At 46.3% G+C, this 24708-nt stretch overlaps 1 protein-coding gene across 2 annotated transcripts in view; it reads right to left on the reverse strand.

Moving 5' to 3' along the window:
* Window positions 1–24708, reverse strand: part of MED25 (mediator complex subunit 25) — a 328200-nt gene that overhangs the window by 164149 nt on the left and 139343 nt on the right. For both annotated transcript variants that reach the window (XM_073602256.1, XM_073602257.1), the window contains one exon: window positions 22295–22380. In XM_073602256.1, coding sequence (XP_073458357.1) covers window positions 22295–22380 — 86 coding nt within the window. The remainder of the gene's footprint in view (window positions 1–22294; window positions 22381–24708) is intronic.

Raw genomic sequence — 24708 nt, forward strand, 5'->3', positions numbered from 1 at the left:
ACATAATCGATTTTAAGCGCCGCTCTTATAGATTTTTTTCAAGTTTTAAGTATCCCTACCGCCCAATGCACATGAATTGGGGCTCGGGAATCAGAGGCGTGGAAGTTGGAGTTATGAGAGATTTACCTGCAGATGTTCTACTTGGAAATGATTTGGGACATCTTTTTTCATCTTTCCATGTGGATTTATCCTCAGAAGCCTTCCCTGTGACCACCCGGCAGAAAGCAAGGCGAGTGGAAGAGGCACTCGATGATGGGACCTGTGATACTTGTTAGAGCAGTGGTTCTCAACTCCTGTCCTCAGGACCAACTAACAGGTCAGATTTTAAGTATTACCTTGGGGAGATGCAGACTAGAACACTGCAATCACTGAGCAGCAAATGATATCACCTGTGATGTATTTCAGTTATCTTGCAAACCTGGCCCGTTAGTGGGTCCTGAGGACAGGAGTTGGGAACCACTGTGTTAGAGGAACTGCCTCCAGGTAACGAGTAGCATAATCTACCACTGGCTAAAGGGCTCAGCTATGATCAGTAGGGGGTACAAAGAAGCTTTAGATCGGTTGCCCTTCTTTCCCACGCGCTGACAGTATCACAGGTACGACAATATTGTCTAATATCCCTGGTAATGATTGGCCACTTAAAATTCTTTACAGAATTGCAAAATTAATTCCATCTCCTGTCTACCCATTTCTATCAATATCTTCAGCTACAGCACGGTCTTTCAGTTCAGGCCAGGAGTACATCTATTATACAGATTGATACCCCGATTTTATAGATGTGTCAACTAATACTTGTTGGCTATTACTTTATGGGTGGCTTCTGAGTTGCTCCCAGAGTCACTTGCAGCTTCCAGGAAAGAGGGTGGTATAATGATATCACAGCCATAGAAGGAGACATTTGGCAGTCCGTGTTAGAACATGTACCCTTGGTGTCTTTATCTCCAACCCAACGCTTATTGCAACTGTTTGTTATCCACCGTGCTGACCGCACACCGCATAAGCTACACAAATGGTCTCGTAGAGAAAGTTCAGACTGCCCTAGATGTGGTAACTCCCCGGCTGACCATATACACATGTTCTGGAGATGCCCCAAATTAGTGCGGTATTGGATTAAAATAATCACTGTCAGTCATTTCAAGTAGTTCTTCATAATGATACACTGACCTGTATATTAGATTATTTAGATGAAGAACTCTATATGCCACATGTTCGTACCGCTGTCACTAGGCTATTGTTGCTAGCCTGTAAATGTGTTCTGTTGAAATGGATTGCCAATATGCCTCCTACATGTGAGGATTGGAGCACACAAGTTAATTCTACCCTACTTAAAGAGAAACATATTTTGAAATGCCCGAGTACTCCCCTTAAGTTTAATAAAATATGGGACCCATGGATACAGACTCCTGGGCTTGCCCCACTAGCCTTAATATCTTTAAGTCTGTTGCACCGCTAATTGTAGTTCAGGCAGATGCATTGACTACTGGCCTGTAGCCTCATGAGTTGCTCTGACACGTGCTTTCATGGTTTAACCACTTGAGGTCCAGGCCATAGCCGAATGACGGCCACAGCGTGGACCTCAATTTCCGGGAGGCCGTCATAGGATGTCCTCCCCTGTGCACGCGCCCCGTGCGCACCCTGCAGGGCGCGCGGTGCACGCGCTGTGATCACGAGTCACGGAGACTTGGGTGATCACAGATCCGAGAAAGGGACCGATCCCGGCCCCTTACCACGTGATCAGCTGTCAGCCAATGACAGCTGATCACATGATGTAAACAAAAGCTCGGTAATCGTTTTTTTTTCTCCTCACGCTGACAGCGTGAGGAGAAAAAAAAGCCGATCAGCGGCTTATGTTAAAGGGACATCGGTCCCGAAGAGGAAGGAGGCACATCTGCCTCATCTGTGCCTGCCAGTGCCCAGCAGTGCCACCTATCAATGCCCGCCAGTGGTGCCAATCAGTGCCACCTAGCAGTGCTGCCATCAGTGTAAGAAATCAGTGCCCCTTATTGCCACCCATCGGTGCCCATCAGTGCCGCCTCATCAGCGTACATCAATGAAGGAGAAAAATTACCTATTTGCAAAATTTTATAACAAAATATTAAAAAAAATATAAAATTTTCTTTTAAAAATTCAGTCTTTTTCAATTTTTTTTAACAAAAAATAAAAACTGCAGAGGTGATCACCACCAAAACAAAGCTCTATTTGTGGGAAAAAAATGATAAAAATTTCATTTGAGTACAGTGTTGTATGACCGCGCAATTGTCATTCAAAGTGCGACTAAAAGTGCGCTAAAAGCTGAAAATTGGTCTGGACAGGAAGGGAGTTTAAGTGCCCAGTAAGCAAGTGGTTAAAGTAATAGGATGGCTTACAGTTTTTCTCTTTTTGTTTTAAAAGTTTGTTCATGTACCAGGAATTTTCCCCACCTTGACAATGCATAGTCAAACCAAGAGCATTTGGCTTGGCATGTAATTTTTTTCATGTAATCCAACATTCTCCGAATTCTATTTGTTCCCCTTTGATACCAGGTTTTGCTCTGAATTTATTTTGGAATTGAATAACATCAGAAATATGTGAGGACACAAGTACTGGTTATTGTTTTGTGTTCTTTGTATTTTTTCTTTGTTGTTTTATGTAAAATGACAAAACCTTGAATATAAAGTGATTTGAAAAAAAAATAAATAAAAAAATGATATATAAAATGGACTTTGTCAGGTCATATATGGTCATATATTTTTTACCGAGGAGCGAAAAGAATTATCAGAAGAGTTGTCCAAGAGCCAAGGACCACTTGTGCAGAGCTTCAAAAAGACCTGGAATTAGCAGGTACGATTGTTTCAAAGAAAACAATAAGTAGTCCACTCAATCACCATGGCCTGTGTGTACGCTCACCATGCAAGACTCCATTGCTGAAGAAAAAGCACGTTGAAGCTTGTTTAACGTTTGATGTACAACATTTAGACAAACCTGTGGAATACTGGGAGAATATAGTCTGGTCAGATGAGACCAAAATGCAACACTTTGGATGCCATAATACACACCATGTTTGGAGGTCAAAGGGCACTGCACAGCACCACAAAAACACAATACCGACATTGAAGTTTGGAGGTGAGAACATCATGGTGTGAGGCTGTATTTCAGCATACGGTACTGGCAAACTTCATATCACTGAAGGAAGGATGTATGGAAAAAAATAGTATTTTTGTACTCACCATAAAATCCATTTCTCTGAGTTCAACACAGCACCTCCTTAATCTTGACCATTAGGTTATATTGCCTCTGCAGGAATAGGACTAGGCAGAACAAAAAAAACACCTGGCTACGCCCATGGGCTGTCCTCAGTCAGTATATAACCCTCACCCTGCTCTAAGTATTCAGTTTAGTAGCAAACAGTAATAGAAGTATCAAAAAACTCTATAGAGGGGTGGGTGCTGTGTCCGTCGATGAATTTTACGGTGAGTACAAAAATCCCATTTTCTCTTTCATTCATCGACGGACACAGCGCCTCTTATGAGGGAACCCCCCCTCTTAAACAGCAGCCTGCAAAACTTTGCGGCCAAAAGAAGCATCCGCAGCTGCCAAAATATCTAGTTTATAGAATTTAGTGAAGATATGCACTGACGGACCAAGTGGCCGCCTTGCAAACCTGCGATATTGACGCTTGATGACGGAAGGCCCAAGAAGTACTAAGCGCCCGAGTAGAATGCGCCGTGACAGGGAAAGGAGGAACCTGACTCTTAATAGAATAGGCCTGAGTCACAGTCTGTCTGATCCATCTGGAGATGGTAGCTGAAAAAGCGGCCAGCCCTTTCCTTGGTCCTTGTGTAACCAAAAAAGTGAGTCTGACCTACGGAAGGACTCAGTGGATTCCAGATACAACTGAAATCGCACGAACCACATCCAAGGTATGTAAAGCAAATTCCTTGGGATGAGCCGGCTTGGGACACAAGGACGACACAATGTCCTCATTCAAATGGAAGTCAGAGACAACCTTGGGCAAAAATGACAGGGATGAAGAACCACTTTATCCCTATGGAGTACTAAATGGGGACTTAGACAGGATAATGCCGCCAACTCCGAAACCCTGCGGGCTGAGGTAATAGCCACCAGGAATGCCACCTTCTGGGACAACTTAGGTAAGGGAATCTCCCGAATATTCTCGAATGAAGGTTTCTGGAGAACCGATAGCACCAAGTTTAAATCCCATGGTGGCAAAAGAGACCGTACAGGCGGAGCCAAATGGACTCCTTGAATGAAGGTACGAAATAAAGAGTGAGTGGCTAGGGGTCACTGAAAGACTGCTAAGGCAGACACCTTGCCCTTGATGGTGCTCAAAGCCAACTTCTGCTCAATGCCCTGTTGAAGAAAAGCTAAGATCTGAGCCACAGAAAAGGATCGAGGATGAACGCCAATCGACTCACACCAAGAAATGTACGCTTTCCACGTACGATGGTATATCTTACTAGAAGTCGACTTCCTCGCCTTCACCATAGTAGAGATCACTGATCCCGACAGACCTCTATCTCTCAGTACCTGGCTTTCAATGGCTAGGCCATTAAAACCGGTTACTGTAAAGCAGGATGGAAGCTCAGCCCTGGTCCTCTTTTAGAGGTAGCTTCCAAGGGAAGTGTACGACCACCGGAAGACTTTCGCCCTCGGTCCTTCGGAGGCACCACAGAAGAGGAAGGCATTGGCCCCGCAGTGACACTAGGACGACTGCGGCGTCTACAAGAGGAACTCGCGAGATTGCCACGAGCCTCAGTTACTTCCCGTTGAACTGAACCTGCTGAAGGGGCCAACGTTTGAGAAGAAAAATACTAACCCGGTCAGCATTCACTCCAGAGTCAGACCCAGCTAGCCTAATTTCCTGGACAGGGCTAGAGGGGACCTCGGGTAGTTCGGACGTCACCCGAACCTTTACAGGAATTATACCCACACAAGGAGACACTGGGCCCACCGAAGTGGACAAATTCTGTCCCCCTTCTTTGGTACCCCCCAAAAGGTTCAATTTGTGGTCCCCCTTGACGCTCACGAAGGAGGTCCATGAATCTGGAAACTAGCGAAGATGTCTCCACACCCCAGCAATGGGTGAGGGCAGACCTTCATGCTGAAGGAGTTCTGCTCTAGGCTTACCAGACCAAGATTGCTTGGAACTTCCCAGGGAAGACTTGAGAGATCTGTTTCCTTTACCTGCAGTCCCAGGAGCCCGGAAGAATTTTTTATGGGCTGAGAAGGAAGGCCCCCGTCTGCGACAAGGCTCCTTCCCTTTCCTAGATTGAGACAAGAAGGTACTTTCCCCCTGTGACACCCTTAATGATGTCATCCAGGGTAGCCCCAAACAGGCAGTTGCCTTGAAAGGGAAGATCAATGAGAGCTTTTTTAGAGGCTCGGTCTGCCGACCAATTCTTAAGCCACAGCACACGTCTAATTACCACCGCTGAGATAGAAAGCTTGGACAGCACAGGAGCTCCATCCAAGACTGCATCACAAATATGCTGTAACCCATGGACCAACTGGTCCGCTAAATCAACATAAGCAGCGAGAACCTGCTCACTACCCAGACCCTGGCGCAAAAGCTTGGCCCATTCAGTTAGGGTCCGTGACACCAGGGCAGAGGCCAAGACTGAACGCAATGTCGACCCAGCCATAGTAAATTTGCTGCGTGCCACAGCCTCCGCTTTCCTGTCAGCCGGGTCCTTAAAGCGGAAGTCCACCTAAAAAAAAAAAAATTAAAAGCCAGCAGCTACAAAATACTGCAGCTGCTGACTTTTAATAAATGGACACTTACCTGTCCCAGGGTCCAGCGATGTCGGCAGTCGAAGCCGATCAATCGCTCGGGTCTCGGCAGCTGCCGCCGCCATCCTTGGTGAGGGAATCAGGAAGTGAAGCATTGCGGCTTCACTTCCCGGTTCCCTACTGCACATGACCGAGTCACGCTGTGCGTCCTACCACGGGAGTCTATTCCCGGAAGTGGGTGCAAATACCTGTATTAGACAGGTATTCGCACCCCCCTCGCCCCTGAAAGGTGCCAATTGTGGCACCGGAGGGGGGGGGATCAGATGAGCGGAAGTTCCACTTTTGGGTGGAACTCTGCTTTAAAGGACAGGGATTCCTCTACTGGGATCATGGTTGCTCTATTCAACCTGGAAACAGGAGGGTCCACCACTGGTGGGGTAGTCCACTTTTTTAAAAGTAATTCTTCAAAGGGATAGCGTACTGAGAAACGTTTGGGGACCACAAAGGGCGATTTTGGTTGTTCCCATTCCTTATAGGTAAACTTATCAAAATAAGGCAGATAAGGAAACACCCTTGGTGTGCGAGGTAACTTATGCTTACCAAAGGACACAGCCACGTCTGTGGCCCTGTCAGCCGCATCCCCTATCTTTAGAGTCTCCCGCAACGCAGTAATAAATGCGTCCACTAGCGCTTTTTCACACGCTGCTGAGACCGCAGAGGACTCATCCTCACTATCAGACGGGTCAGGGGGAGAAATATTAAACCCCCCTGGACGGGCCACATCCCCGGCGGCATCAGGCTCAGAATAAGATGATACAGACTGAGCAGGGGAAGGCGGGGCACAATTCCTCTCGGGTCTTTGCCCACGCGCTACTTCCACCCGGGATACTAATGACTCAAGGACTGCCGTCAGCACAACCATGGGAAGCTGGAGTTCCGAAGGACCTCAATGACCAGGGTACCTATCAGCAGAGAGGGAGATACACAAGGACTCCCAAAGACTCACCCTACCAAACGGAGGAGCGCCGCAATTCAGACCCAGCAACACCAATGTCGGCATCCATTTCATATATCCAGAGATAGGAAGAGAAGCACAGGGGAGGAAGAGAAGGAGCAATGGCATCTCCAACAAGGTTCTGGCCGTCTCACTAGACTAACGAAAAAATGGCCGCCGTGACATCATCGGCTACACGAACATGGCCACCAGACGGAGACCAGCCAGGCCAACGGAAAATGGCCACCATGACTTCATCGGCTACACAAACATGGCCACCAGCCGGAGACCAGCCAGACCCCATGATGTCATCAGACCACCCAAAAATGGCCGCCGGCCGTTTGACATGCTGAAGCATGCTGCCAGGATCCTCTCTGTGCCTCCAACATTGCTGTACCCTCTGCAAGGGGACCCCCCCTTCTAAAAAGGTACTGTACTCCACAAGGCAGGGTGAACATTTAAGTGGACACCGCTATGCACCCTGTACTGGGACCCTCAAACTGCACACTACCTCACACTGCACACACAGCAGGGCATGCACCTAGGGGCCTCCGCTGTACTGGACCCCCCCCCCCCCCCAGGGGTGCAACGGATCATCACCGAGCCGTGATCCAAACGGTGCAACCTGTTCAGAACGGCACACATGTGCTCCGCGGAGTGCGCCGCTGGCTCGGCCTTAGGAGCGACGGCCATCTTGGTACACCCGGCGGTGGTGGTGCGCACTGATGTCATCACCCCTCAACTTGTGTTCTGATCTGGCCGGCTTGGCGGCTTCTATTCTGTAAGGTAAGACTAAACAACACTAGTCTTCCTTCCTAATTCCTATACTCATACTGTATATACAGTGGGGGAGTCTGTGGATATTATTACAGTGGGGCAGATTGTGGATATTACAGTGGGGGGAGATGGTGGATATTATTACAGTGGGGGGAGATGATGGATATTATTACAGTGGGGGGAGATGATGGATATTATTACAGTGGGGGGAGATGATGGATATTATTACAGTGGGGGAGATGGATATTATTACAGTGGGGGAGATGGTGGATATTATTACAGTGGGGGAGATGGTGGATATTATTACAGTGGGGGAGATGGTGGATATTATTACAGTGGGGGAGATGGTGGATATTATTACAGTGGGGGAGATGGTGGATATTATTACAGTGGGGGAGATGACGTGGATATTACAGTGGGGCAAATTTTTTGTTGTTGATCCAAACCATGACTCCTGATCCGAGGAACGATCCGAACTGAGTTTTTTGATCCGTTGCAACCCCCCCATACCGCCAGGGCAGGACACACACCACTCAGAAGGGAAATGGCAGGGGAGACCCCCAGGGTGTCTCTGCTGCCTGCCCTGGGACTCCCCCCCAATCCGTGGGGGGAGGGGGAATCCCAGTTTAACCAGGGGAATTTAGGATGGGAGGACACAGAACAGAAATGGGAATTCTTTAAAGTGACTGTATGTAAACTCACTGCAAAGTACTGTATTTATCGGCGTATAACACACCCCAAGTTTAGGAGGGAAGTTTAAAGGAAAAAAAAAAAACTTACATTTAAATGCCCATCAATGCAGCCTTATCAGTGTCCATCTGCAGCCTTGCCCCAGTGTCCTTTGCAGCCTTGCCCCAGTCATTGCATTGTCATCGGTGGCGCCAGTTTAAATATGGCGCTGCCGAGATACAAAGAGCCGGATGTCCTGTGTATATCGGCGGCGCTCGGCTCCTCTCACAGTCCCACCCTATGATGGACATAACACAGGTCCAATAGCGGTACTGGGCTGACTGTGAGCGGAGCCGAGATACACACAGCCGAGTGTACTCGGCTAGGCTCGGCTCCTCTCACAGTCACACCCAGTCCCCGTGTTATGTCCATCATAGGGCGGGACTGGGGCGTGACTGAGCGGAGCAATTAGCGGAGATCGGCTTATAACATGCACCCATGATTTTCCCCTGATTTGAAGGGGAAAAAAGTGTGTGTTATACGCCGATAAATACGGTATATTCCCATGGGCAATACGTTTAATAAGACTAAAAATAAAACCTATGTGGCTCGCGGCCAAAGTTAAAATGGCTATAAATAATAAAAAAATATATAAAAACGAAGGAATGCTATCATCGTAACAGAATATGTAAAAAGGAAATCAAGGATGCAAAAATTCAAAACGATCAACAGATTGCAAAAGATAGTAGGACAAACCCCCAAAAATTCTTCAAATATATTAATAGTAAAAAGGTCAGGTCTGAGCATGTAGGCCCTCTACAAAATAATCTAGAGTGGGTGACTGGGGACAAAGAGAAGGCAAATGTATTAAATACTTTCTTCAGCTCTGTGTATACAAAGGACCATGGGGGAGCTCATGTCCAATATGGGGGTGGTAGTGACACAGCCCCAAATGATCCACAATGGCTCAAAAGTGATATGGTCCAGAAATATTTAGACAGAATAAAGGTGGATAAAACACCTGGACCAGACAGCATACACCCACAGATCCTAAAAGAATTGAGCTCTGTCATTTCAAGGCCATTGTTTCTAATATTTAGGGACCACATAGATGAGTTCTTGCTGGGAAAAAATATTTTAAGCAACAGACAGCATGGATTCATGAAAGACAGAAGTTGTCAAACAAACCTGATTTCTTTTTGTGAGGAAGTAAGTAAAACCTTGGACAGAGGGTTGGCTGTGAATGTGGTATACTTGGATTTTGCAAAAATGTTTGACACAGCTCCCTAGACATGGCTCATCTGTAAGGTAAAGTCTACAGGCTTGGAAAGATCAATTTGTAAATGGATAGAAAACTGGCTAAAAGACAGAATTCAGAGAGTAGTGGTTAACGACTCTTACTCTGAATGGTCTAAGGTCATCAGAGGTGTACCCCAGGGTTCAGTGCTGGGACTCTTACTTTTTAATATCTTTATAAATTATATTATTATACAGGATTAATATAGCGCCAACAGTTTGCGCAGCGCTTGTAGGGAGACACTACACTACAACAGTACAATTCAAAACAAGAGGGTTAGAGGAGCCCTGCTCCTGCGAGCTTACAATCTAAGAGGGAGGGGCTGGTGAAACAAAAAGGTAGGGACTGTGAGGGATGAACTGATGAGGGGAGTAGACTATTCACACTAAGACACTAAGCTATGCCGTGGAATAACGTCCTTACAGGATGTCTCCAATTTACAAGCCAACCTCAATGCACTAATTGGGCAACTAAGTGGCAAATGAGGTGTAACCACCTGCCGCCCGCCATATAGCAAAATGACGGCGACAAAGTAGTTTCAACATCCTGACTGGACGTCATGTGACGTCTTCAGGATATTGAGCCGCTGCATGCCCTCAGGGCGCGCGCATCGGGGCGATCGTTGTTGCGGTGTGTCAGTCTAACACATCGCAAATACGATCTCGGTAAAGAGTCTCTGACGGAGACTCTTTACCACGTGATCAGCCGTGTCCAATCAGGGCTGATCACGGTGTAAACAGGAAGAGCCGGTGATCCACCGGGGACACCACTAGGACCACCAGGGATGTCACCACCAGGTATGCCACCCTAGACCACCAGGGATGCCAATCAGTGCCCACAATGGATGCTAATTAGTGTCGACAATGGATGCCAGTGCCCACAATGGGCAGCACTGATTGGCAGGCATTGTTTGGCACTAATTGGCATCCATCAGTACCAATCATAACAGTACATCAGTGCCCATCCATGCCCATCTGTGCTGCCCATTAGTGCCCATCCGTGCCGCCCATCAGTGCCCATCAATGTCAACTCATCAGTGCCACCTTTTGGTGTCACCTCATCGGTGCCCATCAATGCCGCCTTAGTTCCCGTCGGTGCAGCCCCATCAGTGCCCATCAGTGAAGGAGAAAACTTACTTATTTACAAAGTTTTGCAACTGAAACAAACAAAAAAAAACAAAACTTTTTTTTTTTCAAAATTTTCGTTTTTTTTTATTTGTTTAGCGGAAAATAAAAATCCCAGAGGTGATCAAATACCACCAAAAGAAACCTCTATTTGTGGGAACAAAATGATAAAACTTTAGTTTGGGTACAGCGTTACATGACCGTGCAATTGTCATTCAAAGTGAGACAGCGCTGAAAGCTGAAAATTGGTCTTGGCAGGAAGGTGTATAAGTGCCCTGTATTGAAGTGGTTAATGTTGATAAATGTAAAGTTATGCACTTGGGGGCTAAGAATATGCATGCATCATACATACTAGGAGGAGTACAACAGGGGGAATCAATCGTGGAGAAGGATCTGGGGGTTTTGGTGGATCATAAGCTCAATAGCATGCTATGCCAAGCTGCGGTGAGAGATCATTTTGCCCCTGTACAAACCATTAGTAAGACCTCATCGGGAATATGCAGTTCAGTTTTGGGCACAAGTTCTCAAAAAGAATATCAGGGAACTGGAGAAAGTGCAGAGAAGGGCAACCAAACTGATAACAGGCATGGAGGAGCTCAGCTATGAAGAAAGATTAGAGGAACTGAATCTATTCCCTCTTGAGAATAAAAGATTAAGGGGGGGATATGATCAAGATGTGCAAATACATAAGTGGTCCATATAGTAAACCGGGTGTTGATTTCCTCACTTTAAGGTAATCACAGAGGACAAGGGGGCACTCTTCAAGTCTAGAGGAAAAAAGATTTAATCTCCAAATATGGAAAGGTTTCTTCACAGTAAGAGCTGTAAAAAATGTGGAATAGACTCCCTCCAGAGGTGGTTCTAGTAAGCTCAGACTGCTTTAAAAATAGGCCTGGGTTCTTTCCCAAATGTACACAATATAACTGGGTACTGACATTTATAGGTAAAGCTAATCCAGGGAAAATCCGAAAAGCCTCTCGGGGGATCAGGAAGGAATTTTTTCCCCTGCTGCAGCAAATTGGAGCATGCTTTTCGTCTTCCTCTGGATCAACTGTGGGTGAAGAATTGTGTATATGAGATTTTTATTTATTTTTTAGTTGAACTGGATGGACTTCCAGTTCAATGAAAAACATCCCTTGTAATAGGAATAGTGCGTGACAGGTCCTTATTATGGAGAGATGTGGGGTCTATAAGACTCCACTTCTCTCCTCTAAGCAGGAAAGGCTGAGATAAAAAAAAATTCACGATCTCACGCAAATTCACGCTTTCCTCTAGAGTCCCTGGCATTGTTTACTTCCGCCGGCCCGGACGTGACATAATAACGTCTGTCCTGGGCTTCCGAGCAGAGCCCAGAGAAGCACTGAGGGCGGCAGAAGGGGTGGGTTGGGACATCCCCTTCAACTGCCTGTAAGAACAATCAAGCGGCTGAACTGCCGCTATGATTGTTCTTACGGTGCACAGAATCGCTGGCTGAAGAGAATGATATCTGAATGATGCCTGTAGCTGCAGGCAACAATCAGATATCCCCACTGAAAGTCCAGGACATCATATGACGTACCTTGGGTGCGAGGTGGTGAAATAAATGTCAGTTAGCGTGTTCCCTGTATCATTCCATTTTATTACACAAACGCCATTCTGAACTGATTTGTTTTGGTTTCTTTGTATGAATGGATTGCATGGGTTGTTAAAGACATGTGGTGAAAATTTCATGTCAATAGCACCTTTAGAAACATATTTACCTAGAAAAATGGTAACGTGTTCAATACCTATTTTGCCCGCTGTATATACATTCACCGGCCACATAACCACTTGCCGACTGCCTCACGCAGATATACTGCGGCAGAATGGCACGGGCAGGCAGAGTGACGTATGGGTACATTACTCCCGGTGCCCGAGGAGGTCGGCATCGTTCCAGGAGCAATCTGTCCTGAGGGGGAGGCCACTGATTCATGGCCACCCCCTCGCGATCGCTCCTGGCAAATGAGAAGCTTCCTCTGCTTCTGTAATGTAAACAGAAGCAGAGGAAGTGATGTCATCTCGCCTCGTGCAGCCTTTTCGTTCCGGCGCCCGAGGAGAGAAGACATCACAGTGAGTCTGCACCAACACTACACTAACACTAGCACACATAGGCACATAAACACAACCCCCCCCCGAATCACCCCCTGTCACAGTGACACCAATAGTTTTTTTTTTTTTTTACTGATTACTGCATTGATGTCATTTGTGACTGTTATGAGTGTTAGGGCAGTTAGTGGTAGGCCCCTTTAGGTCTAGGGTACCCCCCTAATAAAAGGTTTAACCCCTTGATCACCCCGTCGCCAGTGTCACTAAGCGATCTTTTTTCTAATCGCCGTATTAGTGTCACAGGTGACGCTAGGTAGCCAGGTAAGTATTTAGGTTCACCGTCAGCTTTTTATAGCGTCAGGTACCCCCATATACTACCTAATAAAGGCTTTAACCCCGATTGCCCCTTAGTTAACCCTTTCACCAGTGATCACCGTATAAGTGTTACGGGTGACGCTGGTTAGTTTGTTTTTTATACCCGTCGTTTATTACCCACTAAAGGTTTAACCACCTGATCGCCCAGTGGGTGATATCAGTTAGGTTTTGGGGTCAGTTAGGGTCTGCATCGCCAAAGGCAGCGTCAGGTTAGTGCCAGTACCGCTAACACCCACGCATGCAGCATACACCTCCCTTAGTGGTATAGTATCTGAATGGATCAATATCTGATCTGATCAGATCTATACTAGCGTCCCCAGCAGTTTAGGGTTCCCAAAAATGCAGCTTTAGCGGGATCAGCCCAGATACCTGCTAGCACCTGCGTTTTGCCCCTCTGGCCAGCTCACCCAAGTGTAATATCGATCGATCACTGTCACTTACAAAACACTAAACACACATAACTGCAGCGTTCGCAGAGTCAGGCCTGATCCCTGCGATCGCTAACAGTTTTTTTTTTTAGTAGCGTTTGATTTTTTTTTTAACTGAGTCTCACTACTGTACCAGTAAATTTAGAGCCCAAAATGGCAAATCGAAGGTACAGTAGTAAAGAGGCCTACACGTTTCTGAGCATGACAGATAGTGAAGAGGAAGTCACTCATATGTCAGATTCAGGCTCAGAATACGATCCTGTAGATGACACCGGCTCCTTAACAGATAGCTCCGACGACCGAGTTGTGGTCCCTGCCAAGGTCAGGCGTACCAGACCTCGATCTTCTGCTGCTGAGGTGCAAGAACCGCAGGGCTCTCGTATGGAGCAGAGAATTAGTAGTGCTGCTCATCCTTCTGGTGAACTGGCAAGTACCAGCGGTCTAGTACACCCTGGTTGTAGTCAAACCAGCACTGCAGTAACACGTGGTGACGTGGCGAGTCCCATAAGTGCAGTTCAAGCTGGTGAGGTGGCAAGCACAAGTAGTGTCCTGCTGTCACCAAGAAAAAGACAAACACAGACCCGTTGAGCCCATAGTGACCATCCTGCTGCATTCGCCAATCCTAATTAGGAACCCACCACTTCTGCAGCACCCGTACTTCCCCCATTCACTGGCCAACCCGGCATTCAGGTGGAAACAGTTGATTTTACGTCGCTTGATTTTTATTCGCGGTTTTTCACCGAAGTTCTCTATAGATCTATTGTGGACCAAAGCAATTTGTATGCTGGTCAATACATTGCCGCTAATCCCCAGTCCCCAGTCCTCCCTTGCCAGAGATTGGAAACCGACCAACAAAATGCATTTGAAAAATTGCTGCGCAAATACTGTGTGAAAAAAAAAAAAAAATGAAACACCTACCATTTTAATCGGTAGGGCCTTTGTTTTAAAAAAAAAAAAAAAAAAAAATATTGTTTGGGGGTTCAAAGTATTTTTCTTGCAAAAAAAAAAAATAAATATTTTTTTATGTAAACAAAAAGTGTCAGAAAGGGCTTTGTTTTCAAGTGGTTAGAAGAGTGGGTGATGTGTGACATAAGCTTCTAAATGTTGTGCATAAAATGCCAGGACAGTTCAAAGCCCCCCAAATGACCCCATTTTGGAAAGTAGACACCCCAAGCTATTTGCTGAGTGGCATGTCAAGTCCATGAAATATTTTATATTGTGACACAAATGTTTGATTTCACTCCTCACTGCCTATCACAGTTTCGGAGGTCATGGAATGCCCAGATGGCACAAAACCCCCCTAAATGACCCCATTTTGGAAAGTAGACACCTCAATACAGGCATGCTTGCCTGTCCTGCAGTATATAACTTATGAGTTATGCTTTCTAAAGACCAATCAATACCAAAGTGCCTGCCAATGTGTAGAAAACAAAAAGGACCAAAGAAGGCACCATTAAAAACCATAACAGACACCATGAAAAAAACAGAACTAGATACTGCCTGCCATTTTTAAAGAGCCAACTGAACGACCTTAGGCCCAAAGCAGGCATCAGATGAGGCAGAAACATCCACTTTGTAGAACTCAAAGAACCTGCTAAGAGAAGATGAGATAGCAGCCTTGAAAATCTGGGAAACTGTTGCACGAATCCGAAAAGCCCAAGAAGCACTTCGAGAAATCTAGTGGAATATGTCATGACAGGAAAATGGGATTTTTATAACAGCTTACCTGTAAAATCCTTTTCTTGGAGTACATCATGGGACACAGGGCTAGAGTATAAAATTAATGGGTATATAGGCACCTTCAGGTGATGGACACTGGTATACCCAATACAGGAAGTTCACTCCCCTATATAACCCTCTCCTCCTACCAGGAGCACCTCAGTGTTTGTAGCAAAGCAATATACTTAAACCCCAAAAAGAGGGGAGGGACCTCTGTGTCCCATGATGTACTCCAAGAAAAGGATTTTACAGGTAAGCCGTTATAAAAATCCTATTTTCTTTATCGTACATCATGGGACACAGAGCCATAGTATTAACTTAATGGGACGTCCCATAGCAATGCTATTTGTGGGGAGGGAGACACAAACCGTAGGGTACCCCCAGACTCAAGGACCTATACTGCTGCCTGCAGCACACTGCGCCGAAAGGCGATATCCTCATACCTCCTTACATCCACTTGATAAAACTTGGTGAATGTATGTACTGAAGACCAAGTTGTGGCCTTACAGATCTGAGCCATGGAGGCCTGGTGACGCACTGCCCAAGAAGCACTAACCGACCTGGTAGAGTGCGCTTTGACTTGAAAAAGGGGAATCTTACCCCTTAAATTATAAGTCTGAATTATAACTTGCCAAATCCACTTAGCGAGAGTGGATTTCCATGCTGCGTGTCCTTTCTCAGGACCCTCTGGCAGAATAAATAAGACATCAGTCTTCCGAATCTGAGCAGTCGTCTTTAAATAGACTTTGACCGCTCTCACCACATCAAGACAATGTAGTGACTTTTCTTCCCTAGAACATGGTTTTGGAAAAAATGATGGCAGGATTATGTCTTGGTTCAGGTGGAAACCCGAGACCATTATTGGTAAAAAACCTGGACGAGGGCATAACACCACTCTGTCCTCATGAATAATCAAATAAGGCTCTTTACAAGAAAGAGCAGCCAATTCCAAAACCGTCCTTGCTGAGGATATAGCAAACAAAAATACCAACTTTCTTGTCAGAAGGACTAAGGGAATATGTTGTATCGGTTCAAATGGCTGTTTTTGTAACACTGACAAAACTAAGTTCAAGTCCCAAGGGTTCAAAGGAGGTTTGACTGGCGGATTGAGACGCATCACCCCTTGCATAAAACCTTGAACTAAAGAATGTGTAGCAAGCGGTCTTTGAAATAAGTACGATAAAGCTGAGACTTGGCCCTTAATAGTACTTAAGGCCAACTTCATCTCTACCCCTAATTGTAGAAAGGCAAGAATTCTGACTACAATATACCTCAGAGGGTGCCAACCCTTGGATTCACACCAGGAAACATAAGCCCTCCAGACTCTATAATATATAGTTCTGGGAGCTGGCTTCCTTGCATTAATCAAGGTAGAGATAACTGACCCGGAAAGCCCACGTTTCTTCGGAATGTGGGTTTCAATAGCCAAGCCGTTAAATTTAGCGTTCGCAAGGTAGGATAGAATATCGGCCCCTGTTAGAGTAGGTCTGGTCATAGTGGAAGGGACCATGGACCCTCCACTTAACACACTAAGAAAATAAAGTGCTAAGTGCTTACAAAATAATCAATAAACAAATAATATCAGCGCTAGTGATAGAAGTGTTGAAGTGCTAAGTGATTACGATAATGGTACCATTCCACGGGAACCGAAGTAGCATCACTGGTTCACTATACCGGAAATTACGTCAACAGGAGTTATTGATTATTTATTTTGTAAGTACTTAGCATTTTATTTTCTTAGTGTGTTACATGGTATCACATAGTGTCACTATTCCGCTAGCACTGTTATTACCTTTTATTCCTTGCTAAGGTTCTAGTACCTTTGCTCCCACGGGGTCACCAACGCATCCGTTCCGCATGCGAGTGGATCCCTTCACCTGGACACAAAGTTGACCAACTTCATGTTGAATCTGGATGCTAGAAGATCTACGTCCGGAGTCCCTCATCTTTGCCAAACAGCCCGAAAAATGTCGGGGTGAAGAAACCATTCCCCCGGGAATAACTGCTGGCGACTGCCGATAGGCACGGAACATTCCTTTCTGCCCAAGCTAGAATATGGTTCACCTCTCTCTGCACTGAGAGACTCTTGGTGCCCCCTTGGTGATTGATATAGGCCACAGCTGTGGCACTGGTGGATTGGATCCTGACAGACAATCTCGTAACCTGGAAGTCCAGGCCTTCAGAGCCAGATGCACTGCCCAAATCTCTAGGATATTGATGGGCAAGGTTCTTTCAGCTCTTGACCACTGTCCCTGGACAGTTGTCTTCTCTAGCACTGCTCCCCAGCCTGAAAGGCTGGCATCTGTCATTACCACTTTCCAGATAACAGGTCTGAAGCACTTTCCTTTCAGCAGATTCTGGGTTAGTAACCACCAACTGAGGCTTCGGGACACCCTTGGGGACAGCCACATTGGCAAGTCTAAAGCTTGAATGGTTTTGTTCCAAGCAGACAGGATACTGTTTTGTAATAGTCTCGAATGGAACTGGGCATAGGGAACAGCTTTGAATGAAGCCACCATCTTTCCTAGCAACATCATGCAAAGGCGAATGGAGGGATCGCCTTTTGACCAGACCATCCTCACCAGCTCTCTTTTGGAGTTGATTTTTGCCTGAGGCAAGAACCCCTTTTTCTGGGCTGTGTATGATCAGACCCAGGTACTCCACAGCCTTTTTATCGGTTTTAAGGAAGATTTCTCTGGTTGAGAATCCAACCCAAACTTTCCAGATAACTGGTTGTAATGTGCACGCTTTGCTCCAAACGAGCCACCGACTGGTCTATTAGCAATAGATCGTCTAAGAACGCCAAGACTGTTATGCCCCTTGCCCTTAACCTGGCTAGAGGTGGGGCCAGGACTTTTGTAAACACCCCGGGTGCTGTAGCTAGCCCGAAGGGCAAGGCTACAAACTGGAAATGCTGCTGTTCTACCTCAAACCGCAGAAACCTTTGGTGAGCAGGAAATATAGGAACATGCAGATATGCATCTCTGATGTTGATAGATGCCAGAAGTTTTCCTCCTTGTAGGATAGAAACCACTGACCTGATCGACTCCATGCGAAAGGAGCGGATCTTCAGGAACTGATTTAGGTCTAGAATGGGTCTGACATCTCCATTCGGTTTTGGTACTGTGAAGAGGTTTGAATAAAACCCCAAACCTTGCTCTACTGTGGGGATCTGTATGATCACCCCCTGAGCCATTAATCGGTCTCGTGCCCGAAACAGAGATTGCCTTTTCCCTGGATCTTTGGGAACATTTGACCTCAGGAAACGAGACGGTGGAAAGTCCGAAAATTCCAGCTTGTACCCCACAGTTACCATGGAGATGAACCATCTATCCTGAATTTCCTCTTGCCAGACTTCTGAAAACTGCAGAAGTCTTCCCCCCACCCTGGTGAGGGGGGGCGCCTCTTCATAATGAGGCTTTAGGATTTTGCTTTGCAGGTTTTCGGCCCCAGGACTTCTTTTGAGCCTGGGCCTGACCCTGAGGTTTTCCTCTAGAGTCTGACGACGGAAGCCGTCGCCACTTCCTAGAAGCCGAAGCCCTGGCGCAGGAGAAAGAGCCTGCTTAAATGAAGGGCGTTTATGCTTTCTTTTGACTGGCAAAATAGTACTTTTCCCACTAGAAATTACCAGCATAAGTGTAAGGCGGGACGCCTGGTGAATAGAATCTTTAATGGCATCTATGGCAAAGCATAATGCCTTTGGTAGTTTGGCCAAATCCCAGGCTTGTTGTGCAGGAACCTCTTTAAGGGCCTGTCTAAATTGGTCCTTTAGGGATTGACAGACGCCTATTGCAGCGACTGCAGGCTGAGTAACGGCACCTGCCAAAGAAAAAGCGGATTTTAACAGGAATTCCAACCTTTTATCTGTTGGATCCTTAAGCATTTGTGCATTGTCTACTGGACAAGTTAGACTTTTAGTCACACTGGACATCACAGCATCAACTGCTGGTAACCTTCCATTTTTTGGTAAATTTCTCCTCCATGGGATAGAGAACTGAAAATCTCTTTGGAGGAAGAAAATGCTTATCCGGGTGTTCCCATTCAGCATAAATAAGCTGTTCTAGTAATGCATGGACAGGAAACGCATGCAAAGGCTTTGAAGGTTTTAAGGAACCCAATGAAGAAACCAAACTTTCAGCAGACTCCATTAGGGGCAGCATGAAAGTAGAACGAACCATCTCCGTAACAGATTGTATCAGCAACTTCTCAGATTGTGAGGCTAAAAAGGGTTCATCTACCGTTGTTTCCTCCACAGAGAAGTCATCGGTTTGTCTTTCCTCTTGATCGCCTGAGGATAACACCTCATCCTGTGCCCACTGTTCCCCTTGCAAAGGGTCTAAGGTGGGGGAGGGGGGTCGAATACGCTTCCTATCCATTTGAATGTAGGATGCTATTAAAGACGCTAATCTTCCTTCCAGGCCCTTTAGGGCGGAGGAAAAGGCCTTTTCAGTCACGTATACAGGGGCTGAGATGTGAGAAGCAACTGCACCACCAATTTGTTCCAAAGACTCACCTTGGCTTTCCATAATTGGTATTTCAGGTGAGGATGCAAGTGTGGCGGTACGACTGAAGTTCCTAGCGCCTGGAGGGTGAAACTTTTGGTACCCTTTTGGTCTTTGTGGTATCTTTTTTGGTACGCATGGTCCTAAGCACAAAAGCAGAGACACTATTAAATTGCACTACTTGCTGAACAGTCATGACAGAATGATGGCGCTATTAAGTCCAGCCTAGTGCTGGGAAAAATGTCCTTCCCGTATTAGGAATGCCACTTGCACCCCTTACGTGCCCCACCGCTCCTGTGTCCCATGTGCAGCCTGCTTGCTCCTCCTCGCTATCAGCCGAGGAGAGACTGCTCCAGCTGATTCTTAAGTCTGCTTGTTTTTCCGTGCGTCCTCGTGGATGTTACATGGCGCCGCGCCTAGGCCCCACGCTCAGGCGGCTTTCAGGTCCGCAGACCCACCGGGGGGGTGGGGGTGGGCAGAGCCCATGACACCAGCAAGCAGAGAAAACAACTGTTGCAGCAAATTTTGGGACCTCCGCACCCCCCCTGCGGCGGGGGGGGGGGGGTTATTACAAGGGGGGTACACCACTGATGTTTCCCTAACCCTCTGGTCCCTTCAGGGGGGAGAAAAAAGCATCGGCAGGTCTCTTACCTTGAGAGGAATCCCCCTGTACAAGCTGCTGCGGCTACACACAGACTGACACTGAGCTTACAGTGAAGACAACAGATTAAGGTATGTGCATATACTCCCTCTAGTGGAGATTTAAGGCATGACAACATTTTTTCCCTTAAAGAAGAAATCATAGGTGGACTTTTTAGTTCCTAAGTTTCTTCCCTCACCTTATCCCCGCTGCAAGATTTGCTGATTTAACAGTCAATCCAACCTTCAAGGACCAGGTCCCTTTTTATCGGGGTTCCACTCCCTTGCACCTGTAAAACCCCCCCGCCAGGAAAAGCTTTTAGGTAATGTAGCATGACCAAAGCCCTGGGTCCCGGGGTCCAGCCCTGCAAAGAGAGGCGTTACAGGCAAAACCTTGTGCTTCGCATACGAGGCCCGGGTACCATCCACTTTGGCCTCATTGGCATTTTGGATGGATCCGGTCTATGGAGGCTATTTAAATCCAGCAAGGATCCCTCCTGGAGCTCTTCAGAGCACATCTTCACTCGTGAACAACACCTTAGACACTGGCGAAAAAACTGAGGTACTCCTGGTAGGAGGAGGGGTTATATAGGGGGGTGAACTTCCTGTATTGGGTATACCAGTGTCCATCACCTGAAGGTACCTATATACCCATTAAGTCAATACTATGGTTCTGTGTCCCATGATGTACAATAAAAAAAAAAGGTGTGACCCGATTCTTGAGACCATAAGCCTGCATGATGATCAGTATGACCCACCTAGAAATGGTGGAATAAGAAGCAGGTACACTGTTGCTGGGACCATTTAAGATGATAAAAAGGGGAATACATCTTTCTGATAGCCTGAACCACATCCAGACAGACAGAAATTTGATTTTAGTGAACTGGAGACAGACACAAAAGAATGATATCCTGGTTGAGGTAAAAAGCAGAAACTACCTTAGTCAAGAAGGAAGTCCTGAGCCTTACTACCACCTTATCTCCATGTAAAACCAGAAATGGTTCCCTGCAGGGTACAGCAGCCAGTTCAGACACTAGCTTTGCAGAAGTGATTGATATAAGGAACACCACCTTGTGGGAAAGAGTAGAGAGAGTAATGACTCTAATAGGTTAAAACTGGGATTTCTAAAGCGCAGAAAGAACCATATTGTGATCCTATGGAGGCACAGGGAATGCTACATAAGAGAACCCCATGTAAAAAGTTCTCCTCACCTCCGGAAGGCAGCTGGGGAGGATCCCCTTCTGCTGCATGCAATAGCGATCCAGCAGCTATTTAGCCACTAGGATTGCTTTTACAATAAAGAGCATCGCCTGCAGAAAAGATATCGGGATCATGACTGCTACTGCAGCCATGGCCCTAGTACAACCACTGAAACCCAAGGATGTACAGGGATGTCCTACGGGTGTGAAGTGCCTAAAGGCACCCAGTTACCTATGTAAACAAGGTAGCTACTGGTGCTCAGCCTGACTGGCCTACTCACTAAATAAGTCTTTTCTGAAACAGGGCAAGCCCTGAGGCAAGTTTCATAATGTCTAGTGCAGCAGGATCCAGGCAAAGATTAAGAAAAAAGCGCTACAACAGCAACGCTAGAAAATATATTTCCATTCTCCTAGGAAACTAGCAAAAAAACACGAGGCATGCTAGTATTAGGAGGGGTTATCCTGAGCTGGCCTATTTTTTTTTTTTTGCCAGTGTCCAGTCCTCCTGTAGCCAGTAGTGTAACCTAAAGGTTAGAGACTCCATGTGTCCCTCAATGAGTAAGAAACCTTATTTTATCTTTTAATGGCAATCTCTCTCTCTCCTGAGAAAACATTGGACTTGTAGGTGTGGAAACTCTATTTTACTCTATGAAGGGATCTCAAATAATGAGGGAATTTCAATATGCTCAAAAAACATCCTCAACTAGATCTCGGCTTGCTGGGGGGAAACAATGCATTATTAATGCAGCAAAAGGTTAGTACAGTCACATTACTTACAGGTTTTCTCCAGGGTTGACATACACTTGGCAAGGGAGGGAGCGTGTCAGCTTGGCATTGGTGTCTACAGAGGCTGGTTTAGGTTTCTAAAAAGGAACAGATATATAAAATGTAAAAGGAGGAGCTTTAGAAAATAGGAATTTTGACTTACCGGTAAAATCCATATCTTAGATTACAGTAAAAGTCTGAATAGTCATAGACCCTGGGCTACAGGCTGGTACATCCAGGTGATTGGACACTTGCAAAGCTTTGCAGGATATGCCCCCAGGGTGTCCCCTATACCCCTACCGCATTCCACAAGTCCTAAGTCTTTTAGCAAGCAATGTGGAGTAACACAGGAACAGAATGGAGGAGGGCCTGTGCTCTGTACTGTACGATATGGAATTTTACAGGAAAGTCAAAATTATTCTCTTAACTGTACAGTACAGAACAAAGGCTGGATATTCATAGACCCTGGAATGTCCCCAAGCAATGAATGACAAAGTGGGCCACAACAAGGTAAACAGAACTGTGCCAAGAAGCCAAATCAATGACAAGTGTCAGGGGACCCAAATTCAGAGTGCTGCTGCAAGAACCTTGCAGTTGTAAACTACATCCACAGAAGCTTGTACATCCACCTGGTAGAAATTGGAGCTAGTATGAAATGAAGACCAGAACACGATTGCAGTGTGGTAGGACAGCGCGATCCGAAGGGACATTACTCTTCAGAGGGCAATGCAAGTGTGAAAGATACAATATTGACCTCCGGTCTTGTTTTCAGTTTTGCACAGTTGTACAGGCTACTCTCCTGTACTAAAATGACTCTGATTTCACAACACACTGTGAGATTCTCACAATGTGCATTAAAAGTTGCAGCAAGAAAGATACAGGTTGCCTCATTTCCTGGCTGTAGGAGGACTATCATTATCTAGCTCTTCTCAAGGAAGTTCCGTCTGCACAGAGAGAGGTTGAGAGATGGAGTGTGCTTCTTCAAGGCCAACAAGAAGGCATTGGAATGCAATGGAGCGAAGGGGAGGTCCACAAATAAAGCTACCACGAGGGCCCAGAAATCTCAGACAGACAATCTCACAGAGGGATGTCTCTTGTCCTCAATAGCTGAGCATGAGTTTTTAGAATGGATTTTGTTTTCTGGAGGAAAGATTTTTGCCTGGGCTGTTTCCAGAATAAGGCTGGACATTGTGAGAACAGACTTTTAAGCCTAGGTTCAGACTAGTGCGATGCGGGAACCAGCGTCGGTTCCCACATCGCTCCTTTCTCGCAGGCAGTTCACACTAGAGGTCAACTGATATGGGTTTTTCTCTGGACGATAATCAAGAAAATGGGGGCGACCGATAGCCGATAAACTAAGCCGATTTTTGCGGCCGATATTTTAGGCCGTTTTTTCTTTTCTATTTTTTCCCCCCCTTCATCTCACAAACTCACCCACTCCCACTCCACTCCCCTCTGCTTGCTCCTGTCAATCTACCACACACGTCGTCGTCAGTACAGATGGCACTGATTGGCACTGGCAGGTGGCACTGGTTGGCACGCCAAGTGGCACTGGTTGGCACGGGCAGATGGCACTGAGCCAATAGTGTGTGTGTGAAACTGACACTGTATGTAACTGAAGGCAGAGGGAGACCAGCTGTCAAAATTCAGCGGTGATGTCGGGGGTGGGCGGGACCCATCAGCTAACACCAGCCAATGATTGGGCTGCTTAAGAAAGGGGGCGGGGCGACATACAGATCCCATCCCATTGGCTGGTGTTTGAGAGCTGTTGGGTCCCACCCACCCCCGACATCAACGCTCAATTTTGACAGTTGGACTCTCTCTGCATTCAGTTACATATGTCAATTTCACCAACTCTCTCTGGCAAGCCTCAAGCGCTGCTCTGCCAATGGAATGTGGGGAAGGGAGGAGGAACAATTGTGGGTCGACAGGGCATGGTGCAGTCAGAGTTAATCGGCCTAATTTGCATAGTAATCGGCCGATACAGATTTATTAAAAAAAGACCAGATATCGGCCGATAGATCGGTCGACCTCTAGTTCACACTGCCTTCTGCGAACCGCTGCGGGTGTCAATACATTGTTAATGACACCCCTATATCGGTTCACAGATCGCAGTGCGAACTGTGAACTCGCACAGGAATCGGATTGCATAGGTAAGAACACCCATGCGAGTCGATTTGAATGTGGGGGAAAACAAGTCCCTGCACCTTTTTCTGTGTGAATCCAATGCAAGTTCAGTCATACAACTGTATGGCTGAACTTGCATTGCTCAGACATCGCATGCAATCTGCATCTGCAGTGCGGGTGCGAATCACATGCGATGTCAGAGATCGCACTAGTGTGAACCCAGGCTCAAGCAGAAGTAAACCCATCCATTTAACAGTTTCATTTCCGGCACATGCCAGGAATGTAACACTCCCATTGGT

This window comes from Aquarana catesbeiana, linkage group LG10, assembly GCF_042186555.1.
Source record: "Aquarana catesbeiana isolate 2022-GZ linkage group LG10, ASM4218655v1, whole genome shotgun sequence".
Lineage (NCBI taxonomy): Eukaryota > Metazoa > Chordata > Amphibia > Anura > Ranidae > Aquarana > Aquarana catesbeiana.